Consider the following 18886-nt stretch of genomic DNA (forward strand, 5'->3'; position numbering starts at 1 on the left):
AATGAGAAGTCTGTGCACCACAACGAAGAATAGCCCCTGCTCACCGCAACTAGAGAAAGCCCACGCACAGCAATGAAGACCCAACGTGGCTAAAAATAAATAAAATTAAAAAAAAGATTATCACTAGCTAATCTGAGTCAATCAGTATTTTTAGACTCCAGTAGGCAAATCACCTAGATGACGTCTAAGACTTTCAATTAAGCAAGACTGAAAACACAGAACAAAGCTGATAAAATTATCAGCATTAAAATGCCAGGGCCAAATCAGGCAAAACCTTCACCCGATGACCAAAATTAACATTACTAGTGAAGGGCAAATGAATATTCTGCACCTCCCAGTGTGATACTCTGAGAAAGATACGTCACCTACCCAATGTTCTGGCTAAGAAGAAGAATATACAACCTGACTCTAATCATGAGAAATGATATGAAATGAGAAATGAAATGAAATGAAAAAATAAATTTTTAAAAGGTGGCAGGGGGAGAAATATTTTTCAAAACTATTATAAAACAAAGAGTGGAATCTAAAAATACAACAAGCTAGTGAATAAAACAAAAAAGACACAGACTCACAGATACAGAGAACAAACTAGTGGTTACCAGTGAAGATAAGAGAGGGAGATTAAGAGGTACAAATTACTACGTATAAAATAAATAAGCTACAAGGATATACTGTACAACACAGGGAATATAGCCAATATTTTATAATAACTACAAATGGATTATAACCTTTCAAAACTGTGAATCACTATGTTTATACCTGTAACTTATAATATTGTACGTCAACTATACTTCAACAAAAAAAACAAAAAAAAATTTTTTAAATAAAACAAAGAAAGGCTGTGAACATATTCTGGATTAAAGGAGCTAAAGAGACGTGACAGTTAAATACATTACTTGATGGATCCTGGACCTGGGGCAGGAGGTGCTGGGGGCTTCTACTAGGCCATTATTGAGTCAATTGACAAAACTGGAATATGAACCATAGACTAAAGTATTGTGTCATTGTTAAATTTTCTGAAGCATGTGTGTGTGTCCTGTGGTTATATAAGCAAATATCTCAATTCTTAGGAAACATGCACTGAAATATTTAGGAGCCTTAGGCTATGACGTATGCAATATACCTTCCAATGGATCAGGAGAAAATAGACATGCGTGCTTGCGCATTTGTACAAGAGTGCAAAAAAGAAGAAAAGAGAGGGAGAAACAAAGGGAGTATAATGTTGGCTATGGGCAAATCTGTGTGGGGAATACACAGGTTTTACTTGTACTATTCTTATTCTTGCAACTTTTCTGTAGGTTTGAAATTATTTCAAAATAAAGAGTTGATAAAAATTGTCAGGGATGAGTAGGCAGTTGTCACTCTTAGAAGAGGAAGAAGGATGCCTATGGGACAATGCTACAAGTGCTGCAGTGCCCTGGGACTATCTGCTGATATTTCAAAGAAGTGTGAGACAGGCACATATGATCTAAGATTTCTTTCGGCTCCATTTCATGGTTCTCTTTGCTAGGGTTCAAAATAAAGGTCAAAGGCTACTTATGTTTAGACTGGCTAATCAATTCTCATAGGAGAGTGGGTATGAACAAGGGAATCTTATTTTAGTGAAGGGAATTTCTCCTGGCTACTCAAATATCAGGAGCTGTGAAAACAAGAAGGTGAAGATAATACACTGCACTATCAGACGGAGCCTGGAAGCTGGCTGGCTGTGGCATTCTGCATGTACAATAATTAGAATCAATTTCTAGTCATCAATTAGACTCTAAAAATTTCTACCAGTAAGAATTAGAAGTCTGAAAGGAATACCATTTCTTTGTACAGTTGCACTGGTGAGATCGTATTCACAATATACAAATTCCACCCAGCCTCAGCTACAGGAGGTGTTTTGAGATTAACACTGGTACCTTTTCTAGAACTAAAAGCAAAACAAAGGACAAGAATTATAAGACATATCATTAATAAACGGGAATTTTAAATGGTAAATATTAGATACCTAAAATATTGCAATTATGATATCATTTTCATTTAGTATTTGTTGATTAACTACACAGTCAATTTTTAGAGAACATTAGTGCACAATGCTACGTAGGCCAAACAGCACTTAACATACTGCACTCTCGCGGACTGATAAACCAAGCACTTGCAATTCATTCCACAAGTATTGTTAAATAGGCAATAAGTTCACAGAACAGGCAAGAGTCCTCAAAAGGAAGAAAGGCTTGGATATGGCCTTCATGAGGCCAAGGGCTGCTGGGAAAATGCAAAAGACAGAACTGAACGTCTGCTGGAGGCACTACCTTATCTCTTGCTTTCACTACATGATGCATTTTCTGTAGTATGCAATCTTTTAAAAATGCAGACCCTAGACCAAATGCATTTTCAAATAAATCAGAATTTTTTGAAAAATCATTTAAAAATATATACTACTTTTAAGATGTCAAATGTGTGAGATTACAAGCTATTTTTCCGCTCGCCAGAAAGCTTTTAGGATCAGTCAGTCTCAGACCACTTTGTGCACACTCTAAGTGAGCAGTTACCCAAGGGAACCTGGTTATTCCTGCCGGTGGAACAAAGCACAGGCACAAATAATTCAGAAAAGCTTAAACTTATGTTGAAAATGGAAAACAATGTTAGACTTGAAATACAATCTGTGTTCCTCTCCTGCAAACAGATTTCTTTCCTACTTAATTTTCCATAGAGGACTGTTCAAATTAGATTGCATTCCCTACCACTAAGTTCACAGTATAGAAAACATCGAATAGAAGCATTAACCTCTCTGGAATTAAGCATTCTATTCCAAACCATGTGAAAGCAAAAAACCGAAGTGTCAACCTGAGATTAGAATAATAATGCACTTTTACTCTAAAGTAGATTAACACATAATCTATACATCATGAATGTGCTTTAAGGTAAGAAATGCATTGTTAATTTCTTTTTCATTGAAATACCAGAAAATAATCTTTGGATAAAAATGTAGCCACTTAAAGGCCAAAGAAGAAAAATAATAAAGAGCCTTGTCACTTGGATCAGCATAAGAGGCTCTGTCTTACTTGTTAATTACACAAAAAAGGCATGCCCTTTAACTTCTTATCTAAAACACCACAGATATTTACTGAACTAATTTTATACTTCACCTTCTTCTAAAAGTTCAAGGTCAATTATAAAGGATATTATAGAGATCATCAGAAACTTCTTTTCTTACTCTGGAATAAGAACACCTAGAAAAGCTATCTGATCATTCAAAGCTTTCATTTAAAAAAATATCAACAAAGATGTATGCAAAATATAGCAGTAACAATTCATTGCAGAAACTTTCGCAGGAATGTCTGGGGGTGAGGGGATGCTTACAGAAGCCTCTTGGGTGACTCTCTTCTCTCAGGAATTGTTTCAGGGTCTGCCTTGGTCAGAAGTATAATGTGGTTTTTAAAGTGACAGATGGCTTTCAAGCCTATGAAAAGCTGTATTCTTAAAGCACAGACATCCATACTGACAGGTGGGCAAGCCTAATAAGGAAAAAAAATCGGAAATTTAGCTAAGGAATAAAGTGCATGAATTTTAACCTTCAAAAATCAATGTATTTGATACAATGTCTCCTTCCCCCTCACTCTCCCCCCAAATAATTCAAATTCCTATTCTTATCAGAGTAAGAGGTTATCCTATCTAAACTATTTAACCAACTATCTCATCCATGTGTCTGCCAAAGGGCTACTTAGTATCTGTTGACTTTGATTTAAGGAATGCAGAGAGTGGGTACGCCTGAGGCCCCTCAAAGCTGCGGGAACTCTCTGCCTTACAGAGACCCTCCAGGAGCCCAGCCCTGGGCTGATTACCTGCCACCCAGGAAATTCCCCACTAACAGTGGGCTGGCTCAGGGTACGTTCAAGTGGCCTCTTTAGACAAAACGAGACACTATAAAAGGACATTGTACTTCAGGTAGAGTACATAAAATGGTTTCTTAGTGGTTGCGTGTGTACGAAAGAAACACTCTCATGTTCCGATGGCTTCTGTTAGCTCTGTAGATGTGAACACTGCCTGGAACAGCCAACAGGCTGGGGTGTGTCAGGCAAACTGGAGGAAATCCTGGACCAGGAGCCAGCCTCCTGTCCTTATAAGGGATCATTCACTCAAGTAGAATGGATACGGAATATAATGGAAGAGCTCTTTCTGCGACTCACAAAATGATGCTGCCAGGCCTCCCCCTCTCCTCCATTAATGCTGTTTTGATTCTGAGGTCATCTTCATTGTCCCTTTTGTACAAAGCACATGGGGGAAAACCTCCATCTATTTTGACATTCCTAAGAATAGTTAAGTTGGCCTTGGCGATGCTGAGCCAGCATCTCAGAGGAAAGGGAAATGAAGATCGCGTGTACTTTGGTCCCGACTCTGAGGTTGTGAAACCTTTCCCAGACACCGCAGCTCCCAAAGCCTGAGTCAGCAAGGGAGCAAAATGATGGTGTGCTCATTCAGGGGCATCTAGGATTTCAGAATGGTGGAATCGCAGGGAAGGGGGAGCCGGGAGGTGTGATCACCGTCCTTCCCTCTGCCACCTTCAGGAGGACTGGCCTCAGGGGCAGCGTTCCCCACCAGCTGCCCATCTCTCCTCTTTTCTACCTTCCTTTCTTCTGTGTTCCTTCCCTCTGGTTTTATGAGACTCTGAGAAGGCCTAGAACTGAGATTTATTTCCAAATGCAGATTGATCCTACCTCAATCTGTTATGTACCCCTCACTCCACCATCACTACCTACATAAGCCTATGTCTCTCTGAGGCTTAAAACAAAAAACAAGGGGCTTCCCTGGTGGCGCAGTGGTTGAGAGTCCACCTGCCGATGCAGGGGACACAGGTTCGTGCCCCGGTCTGGGAGGATCCCACATGCCGCGGAGCGGCTGGGCCCGTGAGCCATGGCCGCTGAGCCTGCGCGTCTGGAGCCTGTGCTCCGCAACGGGAAAGGCCACAACAGTGAGAGGCCCGCGTACCGCAAAAAAAAAAAAAAAAAAAAAAAAAAAAAAAATCTCCTGAAAAGGCTATGTGTATATCTTAAACACAGACAGAAAGGCATGGGAAAGCTATGATTCTTATTTCCCAAGAGGCTGAGGGTAGGCAGTAAGCCTGGTCAGCAGCAGAAAGTGATAGGCAGCCCATAGCCAAAAAGAACTCAGACACGATTTCCAGAAAACGCCAGTGCATTTCACAATTTGGGTGACAGTGATAATGGAAGAGTGCCTCGGACACATTAAGTACTACACACCATCATCACTGAACATTCATTTTTCCAGAAAAAGGCGTTCCAGGTGCCAGATGGACATTAACGTGTGACATAGAGGCCATCATAACTTGGGGGTTCCCTACGGCACGGATATGCACAACAAACACCCATTCAAATCGCTTATGCTCTGGGGGTAAAACTGCACGTGAGGAGTATGATGCAAATGATCAGCGTATTTCTGAGAACAGAAAATTCAAGGTCAGAAAACAGAGAATTTCATCATCACACTGCCTCTGTGTATTTGGCGGTCAAGAGCTTTTCAGAGACTAAGCGTATTACTACTCACTAAAAACGAGGTTATTGATCTAGAATGTCCATTTACACTAGATCAAAACTACAGAACTACAGGAAAGTTGTTGAAGGCTTTGTAAAACGATTAAAGAATTAAAGGCATATCTGATAACAGTATAAATAAATCATCCGAACGCGCTGTATTCACTTTTGTGCTCTTGAATACACTGATTTCTGTACTGTTTTGTTAACAGCTCTATACAATTGTCACCAATACTTCTATTAAATGAATAAAATTGTAGTACACCATAGCTGTGAAGTGCTCTCTCTGAAGTTACACTATATATATATTCTTTACCAAATTTTTAAAACTATGCATTCTATCTAAATTCTGAGTAAAATGCTTTCAAAGTAATCTTAAAAATTACCGTCTACACCACGAATCACAAAATGCTTATCGTTTTACATTCCAACATTCTAATTGAAAAAGACAAGACTTTAATGTTTGCCAGGCTTAGACACGAAGAGCAAATTTGCAAGCACTCATACTGTGATCTTTAGGTTGCACCGTCATAAGCCAGCTCTAACCTTCAGGGTGGTGTCCACATACGGGTCCTCCTCGCGAGCGGCCGCCGCACTGCACCGCACTGTGTAACACTGCAGGTTGTTACTGAGGAAGAGGAGAGATGCCACTGAACAAACTGGAGGCCAGGAACCAATGTGCCCACCGTTGGGAGGATTTCACAGGAGCACAGAGCAATGGCAGGGGTCGGGGAAGACCCAAGTATGTGTCAATGCTGACAAGTTAGGCTACTTCTTAACAAGGAGAGTACCTCAGAAACCCTATGGAGTGTTTTTTAAAATACATGACTGGTCCCCACCTCACTCCTACCCAAATCATAATCTCTAGGGGCTGAATCAAGACACGTATATTTCTACAAAGCTCCTTGTGTGACGTACACTCCTAGTTAAGAACCATGGATCTGGGTCAATACCCTCATCTTATAGACAAAATGATGCCCCTGGGATCTGCCCAAAGTACAGAGAGGTGACTATTAAAGCCAAGGTTAGAAGCCAAGTTTACTGATTATTATCTCGGGATGAAATGGAGCCTGGATTATGCTGCGCAACACACTTAGATGATGCAAACCCAATCCAATGGTAGAGAAAATCAGAGACTGTCTGAAGGAACCTTCAGGATTACCTAGTCCAGCAGCTTGTTTTTAAAGATTAGGGCCTGCAAGGTACATGATTGGTCCAAGTCCTCTCTGGAGAATGGAGTTAAATTAGACCCCAGGTCTCCTCACTCTTCACACTCCTCTAGCTCTTTCCACAACCCCAGGCTATGTCTGCACAGCAAAGCAACCCGGAGACCCCACAGTAAGTGCTTGGAGACTTACAAGTCAACCCTCCAACACTGACATTGAAAACCATCAATGTTTAACTTAGAAATTGATACAAAACCCATCTTGTCGTGGGTTCCCAGGAATGATTTTTAAAAACAAATCAGAGGGCTTCCCGGGTGGCGCAGTGGTTAAGAATCAGCCTGCCAATGCAGGGGACACGGGTTCAAGCCCTGGTCCGGGAAGATCCCACATGCAACTAAGCCCGTGCACCACAACTACTGAGCCTACGAGCCACAACTACTGAAGCCCGTGCACCTAGAGCCTGTGCTCCGCAACAAGAGAAGCCACGGCAATCAGAAGCCCGTGCACTGCAACGAAGAGTAGCCCCTGCTCGCCACAACTAGAGAAAGCCCGTGCGCAGCAACAAAGACCCAGCGTAGCCAAAATAAATAAATAAATAAAATTTTTTAAAAAATCAGAAAGTGAGAGAAGTAAAAATGAACTCTATTGAAATAAAGAAATGAAGGACTAAAGCAAATCTAACAATAACCTTAAAATAGAAGAAATACTTCTTTAACAAGAGAATCATTCTGACATTTTCACAGCTGTGAGACTTGGCACGATGTAGAGGCATCAGTCAGGACTCTCCATCTGTTTGCTGGGGCTTCCACTTTGGTCTCAGCCCACTGTCAACTGTGTCCATGTCCAGAGAGCTCTAGGATGTGACCTCTGGAGTCATGACAATAGCTGGGACGGTAGCACCACCGCTTAGAAATCTGGGGTAGAGGGTGCCCTCACGAAGGAAACTAAACAGAAGGGACTTTGAGATACTGGGAACCAAAAGAAGTACCTGCAGTGGGGCCAGGATGACAGGTCAGAGTAGCTATGACCACAAAGATGACCTTTAGGTTCTAGAGAGAAAAAGGCTGCATCCTCCAACTCACCTCCAGCAACATTAATCCAGCTATTAGCGATCGCTGGAATACTAAGCAGCAGTATAAGAGAAGAACAAAGTGAACTGAAGTGTGCTGGCCTGGAAAGACGTCCAGGATACGCTGCTAAGCGGAGCAGCACGTTGCTCAAAAGTGGACATCGTACGATCCACTTCTGTAAAAATCAAACCATAGTTGTTCAGGTATTCTTTTAAAAAAAAAAAAAGTTGGATGAATATAGACCCAGTGTTGACAAGGTTGACTCTGAGAAGGCAGATTATGGGAGGCCTTCCGATTCATGTATGTCTACGAGGATAACATTTTATTACATGATTTTATATTGTTCTTAGAGTCTTTTAAAAAATATTTTATTGTTTTTTTTTTGAGGGTATATAAACATATCACTATTCAAGAAACTTTTCAAGACAAACTTATGGATCAAGATATTTCTAAAATACTATCTATTGGGTAAAATAAAAAATACGTAAAAATTAGTTCAACAATATAGGATTTTAAATATAGGGGTGGGGAATCTTTATTAAGAATCTGAATTTACATATAACAACTGCTATTCTAATGTCTAATGCTTCCATAGTCAGGTTAATGATGTCAGCGTATCTTTTGGTGCTAATATTAAGAAAAGCTTCAATAATTTCCCACCTGGAAGCAGGCAAAACCCACAGATTTTAAGTCTCTTCAAGCCCTCACTGTACTGTTTTCGGGACTCTACATTCCAAACTAGTTCATGACATACTTTGGGTGGAGGGGCATTTAGAGGGTCCACTCACTAAATTCTCAGTATCCTGTACATTTATACAATCAGATGGATAAAAGATAGTCTGTTGTATAAATATTTTGGGGCAGAAATAAATATTGTCTTCCTTCTTTCTCCCTCTAATTTGTCCTTGGTTTCTGAGAAGCTATAGTTTTCTGGATTCTTCGGTATCTTTATAGACCCTTCTCTTTTTCCCCTCGCTTTCTAAACATGACTTTCACCAGTTTAGTTCTCCAACTACTTTTCTCTGTCTACACATTCTTGGGGTCATGATCACTACTTTGATAATGAGCTCTTTTTTGTTGGTAATAAAAATATCTAACCTTTCCTCTTTTCCCTAATCTTCAGTCCTATGTGTCCAAAAACCTATCAACATTTCCTCTTGGTATTCCCTAAGCACCTCAAACTCCAATGTCTAAACCAAACTTTTCTTTCACCCCATGCCACAGCAGCCTCCATTCTTTCATAAAAGCAGGCTCAAAACTGGTGGGTTTTCTCATGTCTTCGCCATTCCCAGTATCCCACTAGACATCAAGTCTTGTAATTCTCTCCCATCCATGCTTCCTTCTCTTCTCACTGCTACTGCCCTGCCCAAATGCAACCCCTCATTATCCTTACTGAACCATCCCAATAGCTCATTATCTATGTTCAAACCATCCTCCACAGTGGCCACCACTCATTTTCCTAAAGCAATGCTCTATTCACATCCCTTTCTTTGGTCAAAATCTCAAAATATTCCTTAATTTCCAAAGCCCTGAGTTCTCTCTCAAGCACTGTTTTCCCCATTTCTCTATGTTTCAGCTCCTTTACATTTAAAGGACATAACTACACAACACTTTGGAAATTAAAAAGACTAGCTACCTCCACACTGTTCGTTTAAGGAACACACAATAGCATTTCTCCCTACACCACCAGGGAGTGAAAAGGCAGGGGAGTACCCCCGCTAGGAGTGGGTGTCAGAATCTCCAGGTGGGTCCTGTGCTGTGTGAAAATACACTCCAGCACCTGCTGGAGATTCTGATATTACCACTCAGCTGAAAACAAAACAAAACAAAACAAAAATCACTGTCCTATGCAATTAATTATTGGACACTCCTGCAAACCTGGACATAGCTTTGTTTATAGCTTTCCCTCTATCTAGAATGTCTTTCTCTTCCAATCTCTATGTGTCAAATTCTAACTAGCTTCCGGGCTTCACTTCAAATGCAAAAACCTTACCCGTGTGACTCAGCCAGAAGTAATTTCCCTCCTCCCACAGCCTACGCCCCTTTCACGAAGTCTTAAGACATTTTTCACTAATCTCCTAGTGTTTGCGTCCCTGGTCTCTGGCCCTCTCTTATGTTGTTGCTTCAGAAAGCAGATGGTGTGCCTTATTCACAGGTGGTTGGCCAGAGGGCTTAATGCAGTGCCTTGACTATAATCTAAACTGAAAAAAACAGGAAATAAAACCATAAGCATCACTTACTGCTGAGATAAAAGGAAATGACATTAAAGCCCTGCTCAGGAGCCCAGTTTACATGCCAGATTACTAGGGTAAGGCAACTCAGAAGACATCCACCACCAGTTAGCCACATGACCGTGACCACCCCCAACCTCTGGATTCTTTCCCCATCTACACTACTCAGAGGGTAGAATCAGTCTTTCTGGCCTCTTGACAGTCCTACACCATTATCAATTAACTCAACTCATACGGAAAAGATAGGACAGCAGTGAAAAAAAATTAGGAAATCTAAAACAAAGTCTAAAGAGATGCCCTGACTGGCCCCACTGACCTTTCATTAGAATTCCCTATGAAAATCTTCCCTCATGAAGAACCTTATACTTCCTTAGAAAGATCCCCATCCAGGCTAAGAAAATAAAACGAAGGCAAAACCGGAATCTACATCTCTGACATTGAAAAGGCAGGTACGGGCCATTAAGAAAAGAACAAAAAACCCACAGATGTATATCATTGATGTACAGTGCCATACGACGGTGCACATAATTCTCATTTAAGGATTTAGAAAGCACCTCAAGAATTTACAGAGAAATAAGTGACTCAGAAGCCAGCAAGTGACTGGAACATACCTCGTGATGACATGCAAAAACTGTGGTGTGAGCACCGCCTGCTGAGACTTCTCAGGATACTGGTAGACTGACATTAATTCAACAGATTTGACAACCATGTACAGATAGCCCACATGAGGTAATGAGAAAAAACAAAAGAGGCTCAGCAACTCTTTCTCCTGAGATGAATGTTTTCTCTCAGAAGTAAGAGACCCTGCATGAAGAAAACAAACAAAAAAACAAACCAACCATGAAACCAGTAAATAAAGGGAACCAATATTTTGACTTTTCTATGCAAAAAAGTCTATAAATGGAGAACCAAAGAGTTGCTTAGGGGAAGTTGCTCTTTATATAAGAATGCCAGTGAAAAAAGAAAAAGGAGGGCTTCCCTGGTGGTGCAGTGGTTGAGAGTCCGCCTGCCGATGCAGGGGACATGGGTTCGTGTCCCGGTCCGGGAAGATCCCACATGCCACGGAGCGGCTGGGCCCGTGAGCCACGGCCGCTGGGCCTGCGCGTCCGGAGCCTGTGCTCCGCAACGGGAGAGGCCACAACAGTGAGAGGTCCGTGTACCGCAAAAAAAAAAAAAAAAGAAAGAAAGAAAAAGGAGTGATAATAATATCACCATTTGAAACCCCTAATAAATGAACAGATCTAGGTGATCACCATCAATGGTTGTCAACCATTGATTAACCAATGGTTGTTAACAAAAAGAGCCAACCTAATACTATGTACCTTCCAAGAGAACTCAACACTACTTGTGTTACCAAAAAAAAAATCATGATCATCACCATCACCTGATCAAGCCTGTCTAGAACAGCACTGTCAATAGAACTATAATGTGAGTTACATATGTAATTTGAAGTTTTCTAGTAATCACTTTTTAAAAAATAAAAAGCAGGCCAAATTTTAAAAATTTATTGCATTAATCCAACACATCCAAAATATTATCATTCTAATAAGCAATCAATAAAAAATTGAGATATTTTACATTTTTGTTGTACTAAGTCTTTAAGACCTAGTGTTAATTTTACATTTACAGCATATCTTAATTTAGACTAGTCACATTTCAAAGTGCTCAATTGCAACATGTGACTAATGGCTACCGTACTGAACAATGCAGTTTTAGATCAGAGGGAAATACAGGGGATACAGGAACATGTTAAATGACACCGTGGGGAGTCAATCAGCAAAATCCAGATTGTGGGAAATTCTGCAGTAATAGTGCAGTTTCTTGCTAACTAAATTGCAAAGAAAAAAAAAGAGAGGGGAAGGCAGAGCCTACATACTAAAAGAGACGTAGAAGACATCAGAACCAATTGCAACGTATGAACCTTACTTGAAATCTGATTCAAACAAGTAAGTTGCAGAAAAAATTGTTTTAGACAATCAGGGAAATTTGAACAACTGATGGGTATTTGATGATATCAAGCCATCTTTAAAAAATGTGAAATTACATTTGGGGTTTGTTTAAATAAAAGAATCCTTTTCTTTTAGAAACACATGCTGAAATATTTAGAGATGAAAAGGTATACACTCTTGGATTTGCATAAAAATAATCTGGCATGGGGTGGGGGGTGGTTATGACGCAACACTGTTGAAGTTGTGTGATGGGTACATAGGGGTCACTGTACTATTTTCTCTACATCTGTGTGCTTGAAATTTTTCATAATCAAAATGTTTTAAAAAAAACATATAGCTCTGATTGATACCCTTCAAGGACACCATCAATAACAGAAGAAAGTTCAATTATGGCACTTCCACAACTGGCCCAAAGCAACTGATCCAGTTTCTACTTCCTCTTCTTTCCTACACACATCTGTGCTCTAGTTAGACAGAGCTGCTTGCTAGTCTCCAAACACACATGATGGTTTTACACCTTGCCTGTGTTGGTTCCCTTTATGTAATACCTTACCAAAATGTCCAACTTCTAAAAATTTTACTCATCCAGCAGGGCCCAGCTCATACATGTACTACCCATCCCCTCATCTGTCCACTAAGTAAACATCCATCAGACACCTCAGACACCTACTACATGCCACTGTTCCAGGTTCTGGGTATACCACAGTGCACAAGACAAAGTAACTGCATTCATTCTAGTGAGGGGGAGTGGGGTGGAGAATAAACAAACTCTGCAGTATGTGGAGAGGGAACAGTTTAAATAGAGAAGTCAGAGAAGTTCTCTGTGGCGAGGTGATACGTGAGCTGTGAATTGAAGAACTGGAAGACACCAAGTAACGCAAGCTCTGAGGGAGGTTCCTTCTGAGCACTGGAAGAGTAAATAACAGGTCTTAGATAAGAGTGTGCTCGGTGTATCTGAGGAAGAGAGAAAAGTCACATGGATGGAGAATTGTAAGAGGGTGAGTGGGACAAGAAGAGCTTCGAGTCAGGGTCATGGAGGCCATGAAAAGGATTTGGGCTTTTGTTCCAGGTGCTGGGGGAAAACCCTGGATAAAGAGCTAACCCTCTAAGGTGGCTGTGTGCCCTCTGGTCTCCTGCCGCGTGTTACACCTCCCTCTCCCTTGCTTCTCTCAGTTCCGCAAGCAAAGATTCTCCCTCGGCCACAAGGCCTTCACTGCTTCCTCTGCACCAACCCTATCCCCAAATCGGCCCCTATTCACTCTGCAGATCCTCTTTCTCAGGAAGCCTTCCCTGACCCCAGGAGGAGGTCAGGATCTTTTGTTATACACTCTCGAGACAGGGTTCCTCTCTCACAGAGTGCTCAGGTCAGAGTGTAATTGTGTACTCTTTCTTGTGATCATTCCATTCATGTCTGCCTCCCCGCCGCAAGACAACAGGCTCCCTGAGTACAAGTACTCTGCCTACTTTTGCTCATTATTGGTTCCCTAGTATTCAGCACAATACCCGACATAGTAGGTACTCAGTAAATGTTTGCTAAAAGAAAGAAAAAAATAATGAAGGTTATAAACCCATTTAATCAGAAAAATATTCCTATCTTTCCCTAGGCAACTCCTAAAGATATTAAGCGGGCCAGGACTAAGTACAAAACTTAACAGTGATTCTTAATCTCGGTTGCCCATCATATTGCTGGGGAGGTTTTAAAAAATACTGATGCCCAGGCTGCATAGCTGACCCATTAAGTCAGAATCTCCAACACGTAAAGACTGGGCAACAGTATCTTGAAAAGCGTCCAAGTAAGGCCAATGTGCAGTAGGGTTGAAAACCACCGCTCTAAATGGATTTCCATTCAGTCCACATTCTCCCACCTGGCTCACAAGGCCATCATAAGCAGCTCTGGCAAATGACCCAGCTGGACCCAGATGAACCTTAGCTATAACAGGGCTTCCATTTCCCTTTTGGGACCTAGAGACCATTTCAAACAGGGAAATGGGTTCTGTCAGTCACATCCTCTCCATGGCTTCTCCTAGCAGTCACGACTTCCCTTTCTAGCACTTACTGTTATTTGCTAAGGAATCTGCCCAAGGCCACAGTAGAAGCCTCAGTAGAAGAACCTAATCTACTTCCCACACCGGTCTCCCCTCCCGTCCAAGGGCTTTTTCACCTCATTGCACTGCAGCACTGTCATACTTACCAGTTTGGTAAATGGGCAGCAGCTGAAGTGAATGCAACTTGATGTCATCCGACAAGACACAGGATGAAATATCAGGAGCAAAACGTCTGTGAGTTTAAAGAGAGAGAGAGGGGGGAGAGATCTAATTTCCATGTACTTTAAGTAGGTAAATATATATTAAATGCTGGTGAATAAAAAGCTTTCTAGTACCTATAGAGCAGGTGCTGAACGTGGAAATATTTTATTTTTTCATCAGCTAATCCTGTTGACTCCAGTGTAACAGCTATTCCAGACTGTTTGCTTTTTTCACCAAGAAGTTCCATGGGCTTTTGGCAGATAACAAAATCATCTGACTCAAGCTGCAAAGTCTCATTACTGATGTCTTCAAAAATAAAATTGAAGAAAATTATTTAATAACTCCAAGTACCCCTCCAGTGCAAATTAGATTGCACAATATCCCCCCACCAATTAAACAGACATAGGAATAATTTATGCACACACATCGCACGTATTTATAAAGCACTATGATTTTGAAAAGTCTCAGCACTTGCTCATTTATCCCTCACAACTGATGAAGTACAATGGGCTATTATCATCATCGCCATTTTACACACGAGGAAATTGAAACTCAGAGATGGTATTCCTAACCCGAGGTCATTCAGCTAGTAAACATGAGGACTGGGTCCAGAACTCCTCATCCAGCAGCAGCTGTTTCATTATTTCTCATGACAAATATATGCTGAAATACATTTACATGCTACAGAATAAGATATGGGCAGCCAGATGATAAATCCAAATCCCATGTATTAGGAACAACTACATCATAAATAATGTGGCTTGCAATACACATACTAGCGCCTTTCAGAGATTGCCAGAAATAAGGGTTTTCTCTGCACCCAACACAAGAAAGTAAGCTAAATTCATTATTTACCTTCTGACAGTTTCACTGGATTGTTGGTCTTACGTGGATGGCGGTTAACACGCTCTCCATTTTTGGGGTCTGACTCCAGTTTTAGGATTAAAACCTCTAAGTCTGACACGACAGCGACATATCCAATACAAAAAGAAATTTCAACCGGGGTGATATTATCTATATGGATAATTAAAGAACGCTCAAAGTCCAATATTGAGAATTCTCCATTAATGATCTGATACTTCAAACTAAATAAAACTAACTTATTTGTGCAGCCAACAAGAAGGTCTCCTTTCACAGGGCAACAGGAAATGCACAGGGGGGCCTCAGAAAGCGGCATTTCCACGATAGACATCTGGTCTCTGAAGGTTTCACTGAAGGGTGCCTCCACGTCATGTCCGACCATTCGGATACACACTCGGGAGTTTTCAGTCCTTTTACTTCTCCAGTTCACATAAGCGCGCAGAAACGTAGCTTTGTTTTTCTCTTCAATTGCTACCAAATAGTCTCCTGAGAAAGAAATAAGATTATACTTAGAATTTGTAATTAGAAACCACCACTTACCTTGCACCATGAAAAGGAACTATAACTGAATCTAATGTGAATGTTTGAATTAAAGATTGACTAGAGCGAAACTCTAAGTAACAGGATCTTAGGTGTATTTTTAACTAATAGACATTTAGATTCTGAAATACAATTTCCCCCCATTTTAATGTCTTCAGATAACCCATTAATTATTCATGAAGCTTACAGAGAAATTCTGCGATTTATTCCTATGAGAGCTCTAAGTGTTACCGCAGCTCTGAATCTACAGCTCTAACGAAGTTCTCCTGACATAAAGAGTTTGGTATTAGTGTGATGTTAAAGTCAGGTATAAATTCAGGAACTCTGAAGAGGTTAGCAGAACTTATACTACAACCCTTCCCCTTCCCACAAAAGTCGTATCTTTATGTCAACTCTGAGAAACAGGATAAAGCCATACCTATTAAATAAAATTTCAATCCAAGTTAATTTTCCCTTAATTGTTGATTTTCTTGGATTATTTTAAATTACAAAGTAATTTTGGAATCACTCTTTGTTGTGAGAAGTCAAAGTGATAAAGAGGTGCAAAATGAAAAGTATTATGATCTCTCCCCCGCAGTCCGATCCACGAGGAGACAATGTTAACACACACAGCCTAAACCCGTGTCCTTCTAAACCTTTCTTTCATATAAACCTAGATCATAGAGTGGTAGTTTGTCATTTTTGTTTTTGTTTTTACCAAAATGGAATCACACTAAATATATTTAACCATCTGCAACTTTAAAAAATTACCAATGTATTACCAAAAGATTACCAAATATCTTGCCCTCCAGGTTAGATACATGGATATCTAACATCCTTTTCAACATCTGCAAAATATCCTGTATGTACATGTGCCATAATTTATTCAACAATTCCCCTACTGAGATACTACATTCAAGTATTTCCAGGGTTCTTTTGCTACTATACTTTATACTGTAATAAATTGGCCTATACCTCTATATTTATTTAGTGGCGGGGGTAAGTTTCAACGGCATAGATTCTCAAAAGTAAGACTATCAGGTCAAAGGGCAGGTGCATTTTTAACACATATCGCCAGATTATAATCACAGTTATGTAACAGAGATTCATGTTGTCACCAGCGCTGTTTAAACAGCACTATTTTCCCACATCTTCACTAGAACTGACTCCATGTGATGGGGGAAACATGGACTCTAATGGTTATTATAATTTATATTTTCTGGACCACTTATAAAGCTGGCCATCTTATCCTATATTTATTCAGCCACGTATAATTTCTCTTCTGCAAGTTATCTACTATTTTATTAGGTTGATTTTTCTTATCGAGGAAGAGCAGCTCTCTGGGTAAAAGTGATAATTAATCCTTCATTGGCCATGAAGAGCAAATCATTTTTGGTAGTCTATAGTTTGACTTTTGACTTTGCTATGGTTTGACTTTGTATGGCATCTTTTACAATATGTAACCAGCTATGTATCTTTTCCTTCTTGGCTTCTGTGTTTCCTAACTTGCTTAAACAGTCTCTTATGTTCTCCAATTACATAAACACACACTTACATATTCTATTTTAGTGGGTTTTTAAATTTAATTTTTTTTTTTTTTTTTTTTTTTTGGGCTGCATTGGGTCTTCGTTGCTGCGTGAGGGCTTTCTCTAGTTACAGCGAGCGGGGAGCTACTCTTCATGGCGGTGCACGGGCTTCTCACTGCGGTAGCTTCTCTTGTTGCGGAGCGCAGGCTCTAGGCATGAAAGCTTCAGTAGTTGTGGCATGCAGGCTCAGTAGTTGTGGCTCACAGGCTCTAGAGTGCAGGCTCAGTAGCTGTGGCGCATGGGCTCGATTGCTCCACATCATGTGGGATCTTCCTGGACCAGGGATCGAACCCGTGTCCCCTGCATTGGAGAGTGGATTCTTAACCCTGCGCCACCAGGGAAGTCCTCATTTAAATTTTTAATCTTTAGAACTTTGTGGGTCAGAGGGTATAAGTCAGTGTTATTCTGAAAAGAGAACTTACTATATGCTAAACATTATTAGGTAAACAAGCCCTTTTCCAATGAATTGAAACTGAAATGCTGCTGTTAGCACACGAACTTCCCATATACAGATGCAGCAAGCAAGCGGGGGCAGCCCCTTTCTGCAGACACCAAGTGGGCTGGCCAAGCCCCTCCTCCTCCAGAATGAACCAGCCTTCAACAGAAGCAAACCTTCTCCTGTGCTGGTTCCTTTGATGCCACAGAGGTGGAGCCTTGTACCTGTTCTCTCCCCAGAGATCTTGGTGGAATGCCTAAATATACCCCGTAGGCCCCATACATTTGCTCACTCTGTTCCAGAGAAGCAGTCTGATGGAGCTGGGGGCAAAAGATGCCTTGTGGCCTCCATCTTCCTTGAATTCCCTCAGTAAGTACATCAAACAAAAATTTTTATTGTGGTAAAATATAAGTAAAACTTACCATTTTCACCATTTTTAAGTGTACAACTCAATGACATTAAGTACATTCATACTGTTATACAGCCATTACCACCACCTCCAAAACTTTTTCATCTTCCCCAAAACTCTGAATCCATTAAACAATAACTCCCCATTCCTACCCTCTGTACACGGTTTTTATTACTTAAATAATACAGTATAGCACCAATGCTGAACAACATGATTATGTGCAATACATAAATATGAACTATTTGTACACATCTGCAGATCTAACTCAGAACTAAGGTACATAAAATTGAAAGCAAAACTAAGTGCATTAATAATAAAAGTGAGGGGCTTCCCCGGTGGCACAGTGGTTGAGAGTCCGCCTGCCGATGCAGGGGACACGGGTTCGTGCCCCGGTCCAGGAAGATCCCACAAGCCGCGGAGCGGCTGGGCCTATGAGCCATGGCCGCTGAGCCTGTGCGTCCGGAGCCTGTGCTCCACAACAGGAGAGGCCACAACAGTGACAGGCCCCCGTACCGCAAAAATAAATAAATAAATAAAAAATAAAAGTGAGGGGGTGGAGTCAAGATGGCGGACTAGGAGGACGAGGAATTTGCAACTCTGCATGACCAAGGCACCTACCAGGCACCGGTGGGGGATCACAGACACCTAAGGGGACAGGAAGAACCACCAGCGACCGGGTCCTGAGCCTAGGCACCACCCCATGCTAAAATGTCACCCCCCCACTGGCCGAGGTCCCACCCCACCCTAAACCCCACCCTTGCCTAAATTGCACCCCTGCCTAAACTCTGCCCCCACAGCCAAGACTTTTTTTTCTTCTTTCCTCTTTTACATTGGGGTTCTGTTTTACCTTGCTGATTCATTATTGTTGATTCATTTATA

General features: G+C 41.0%; 1 protein-coding gene across 10 annotated transcripts in view; it reads right to left on the reverse strand.

The window, feature by feature from the left end:
• Positions 1–18886, reverse strand: part of HPS3 (HPS3 biogenesis of lysosomal organelles complex 2 subunit 1) — a 65556-nt gene that overhangs the window by 15566 nt on the left and 31104 nt on the right. For 9 of the 10 annotated variants that reach the window (XR_013828303.1, XR_013828304.1, XR_013828305.1 and 6 more), the window contains exons 2-8: positions 15052–15543; positions 14331–14502; positions 14142–14227; positions 10613–10805; positions 6081–6162; positions 3346–3500; positions 1804–1912 (exon numbers count right to left, since the gene is read on the reverse strand). Coding sequence is in view for 6 of the 10 variants with exons in the window: in XM_079921265.1 (XP_079777391.1) it covers positions 1804–1912; positions 3346–3500; positions 6081–6162; positions 10613–10805; positions 14142–14227; positions 14331–14502; positions 15052–15543 (1289 nt within the window). In the remaining 4 variants the exon portion in view is untranslated. The remainder of the gene's footprint in view (positions 1–1803; positions 1913–3345; positions 3501–6080; positions 6163–10612; positions 10806–14141; positions 14228–14330; positions 14503–15051; positions 15544–18886) is intronic. The other variant, XM_079921268.1, reaches the window with a different exon arrangement.

Source organism: Stenella coeruleoalba (genome assembly GCF_951394435.1).
Source record: "Stenella coeruleoalba genome assembly, chromosome: 5".
NCBI classification, from domain to species: Eukaryota; Metazoa; Chordata; class Mammalia; order Artiodactyla; family Delphinidae; genus Stenella; species Stenella coeruleoalba.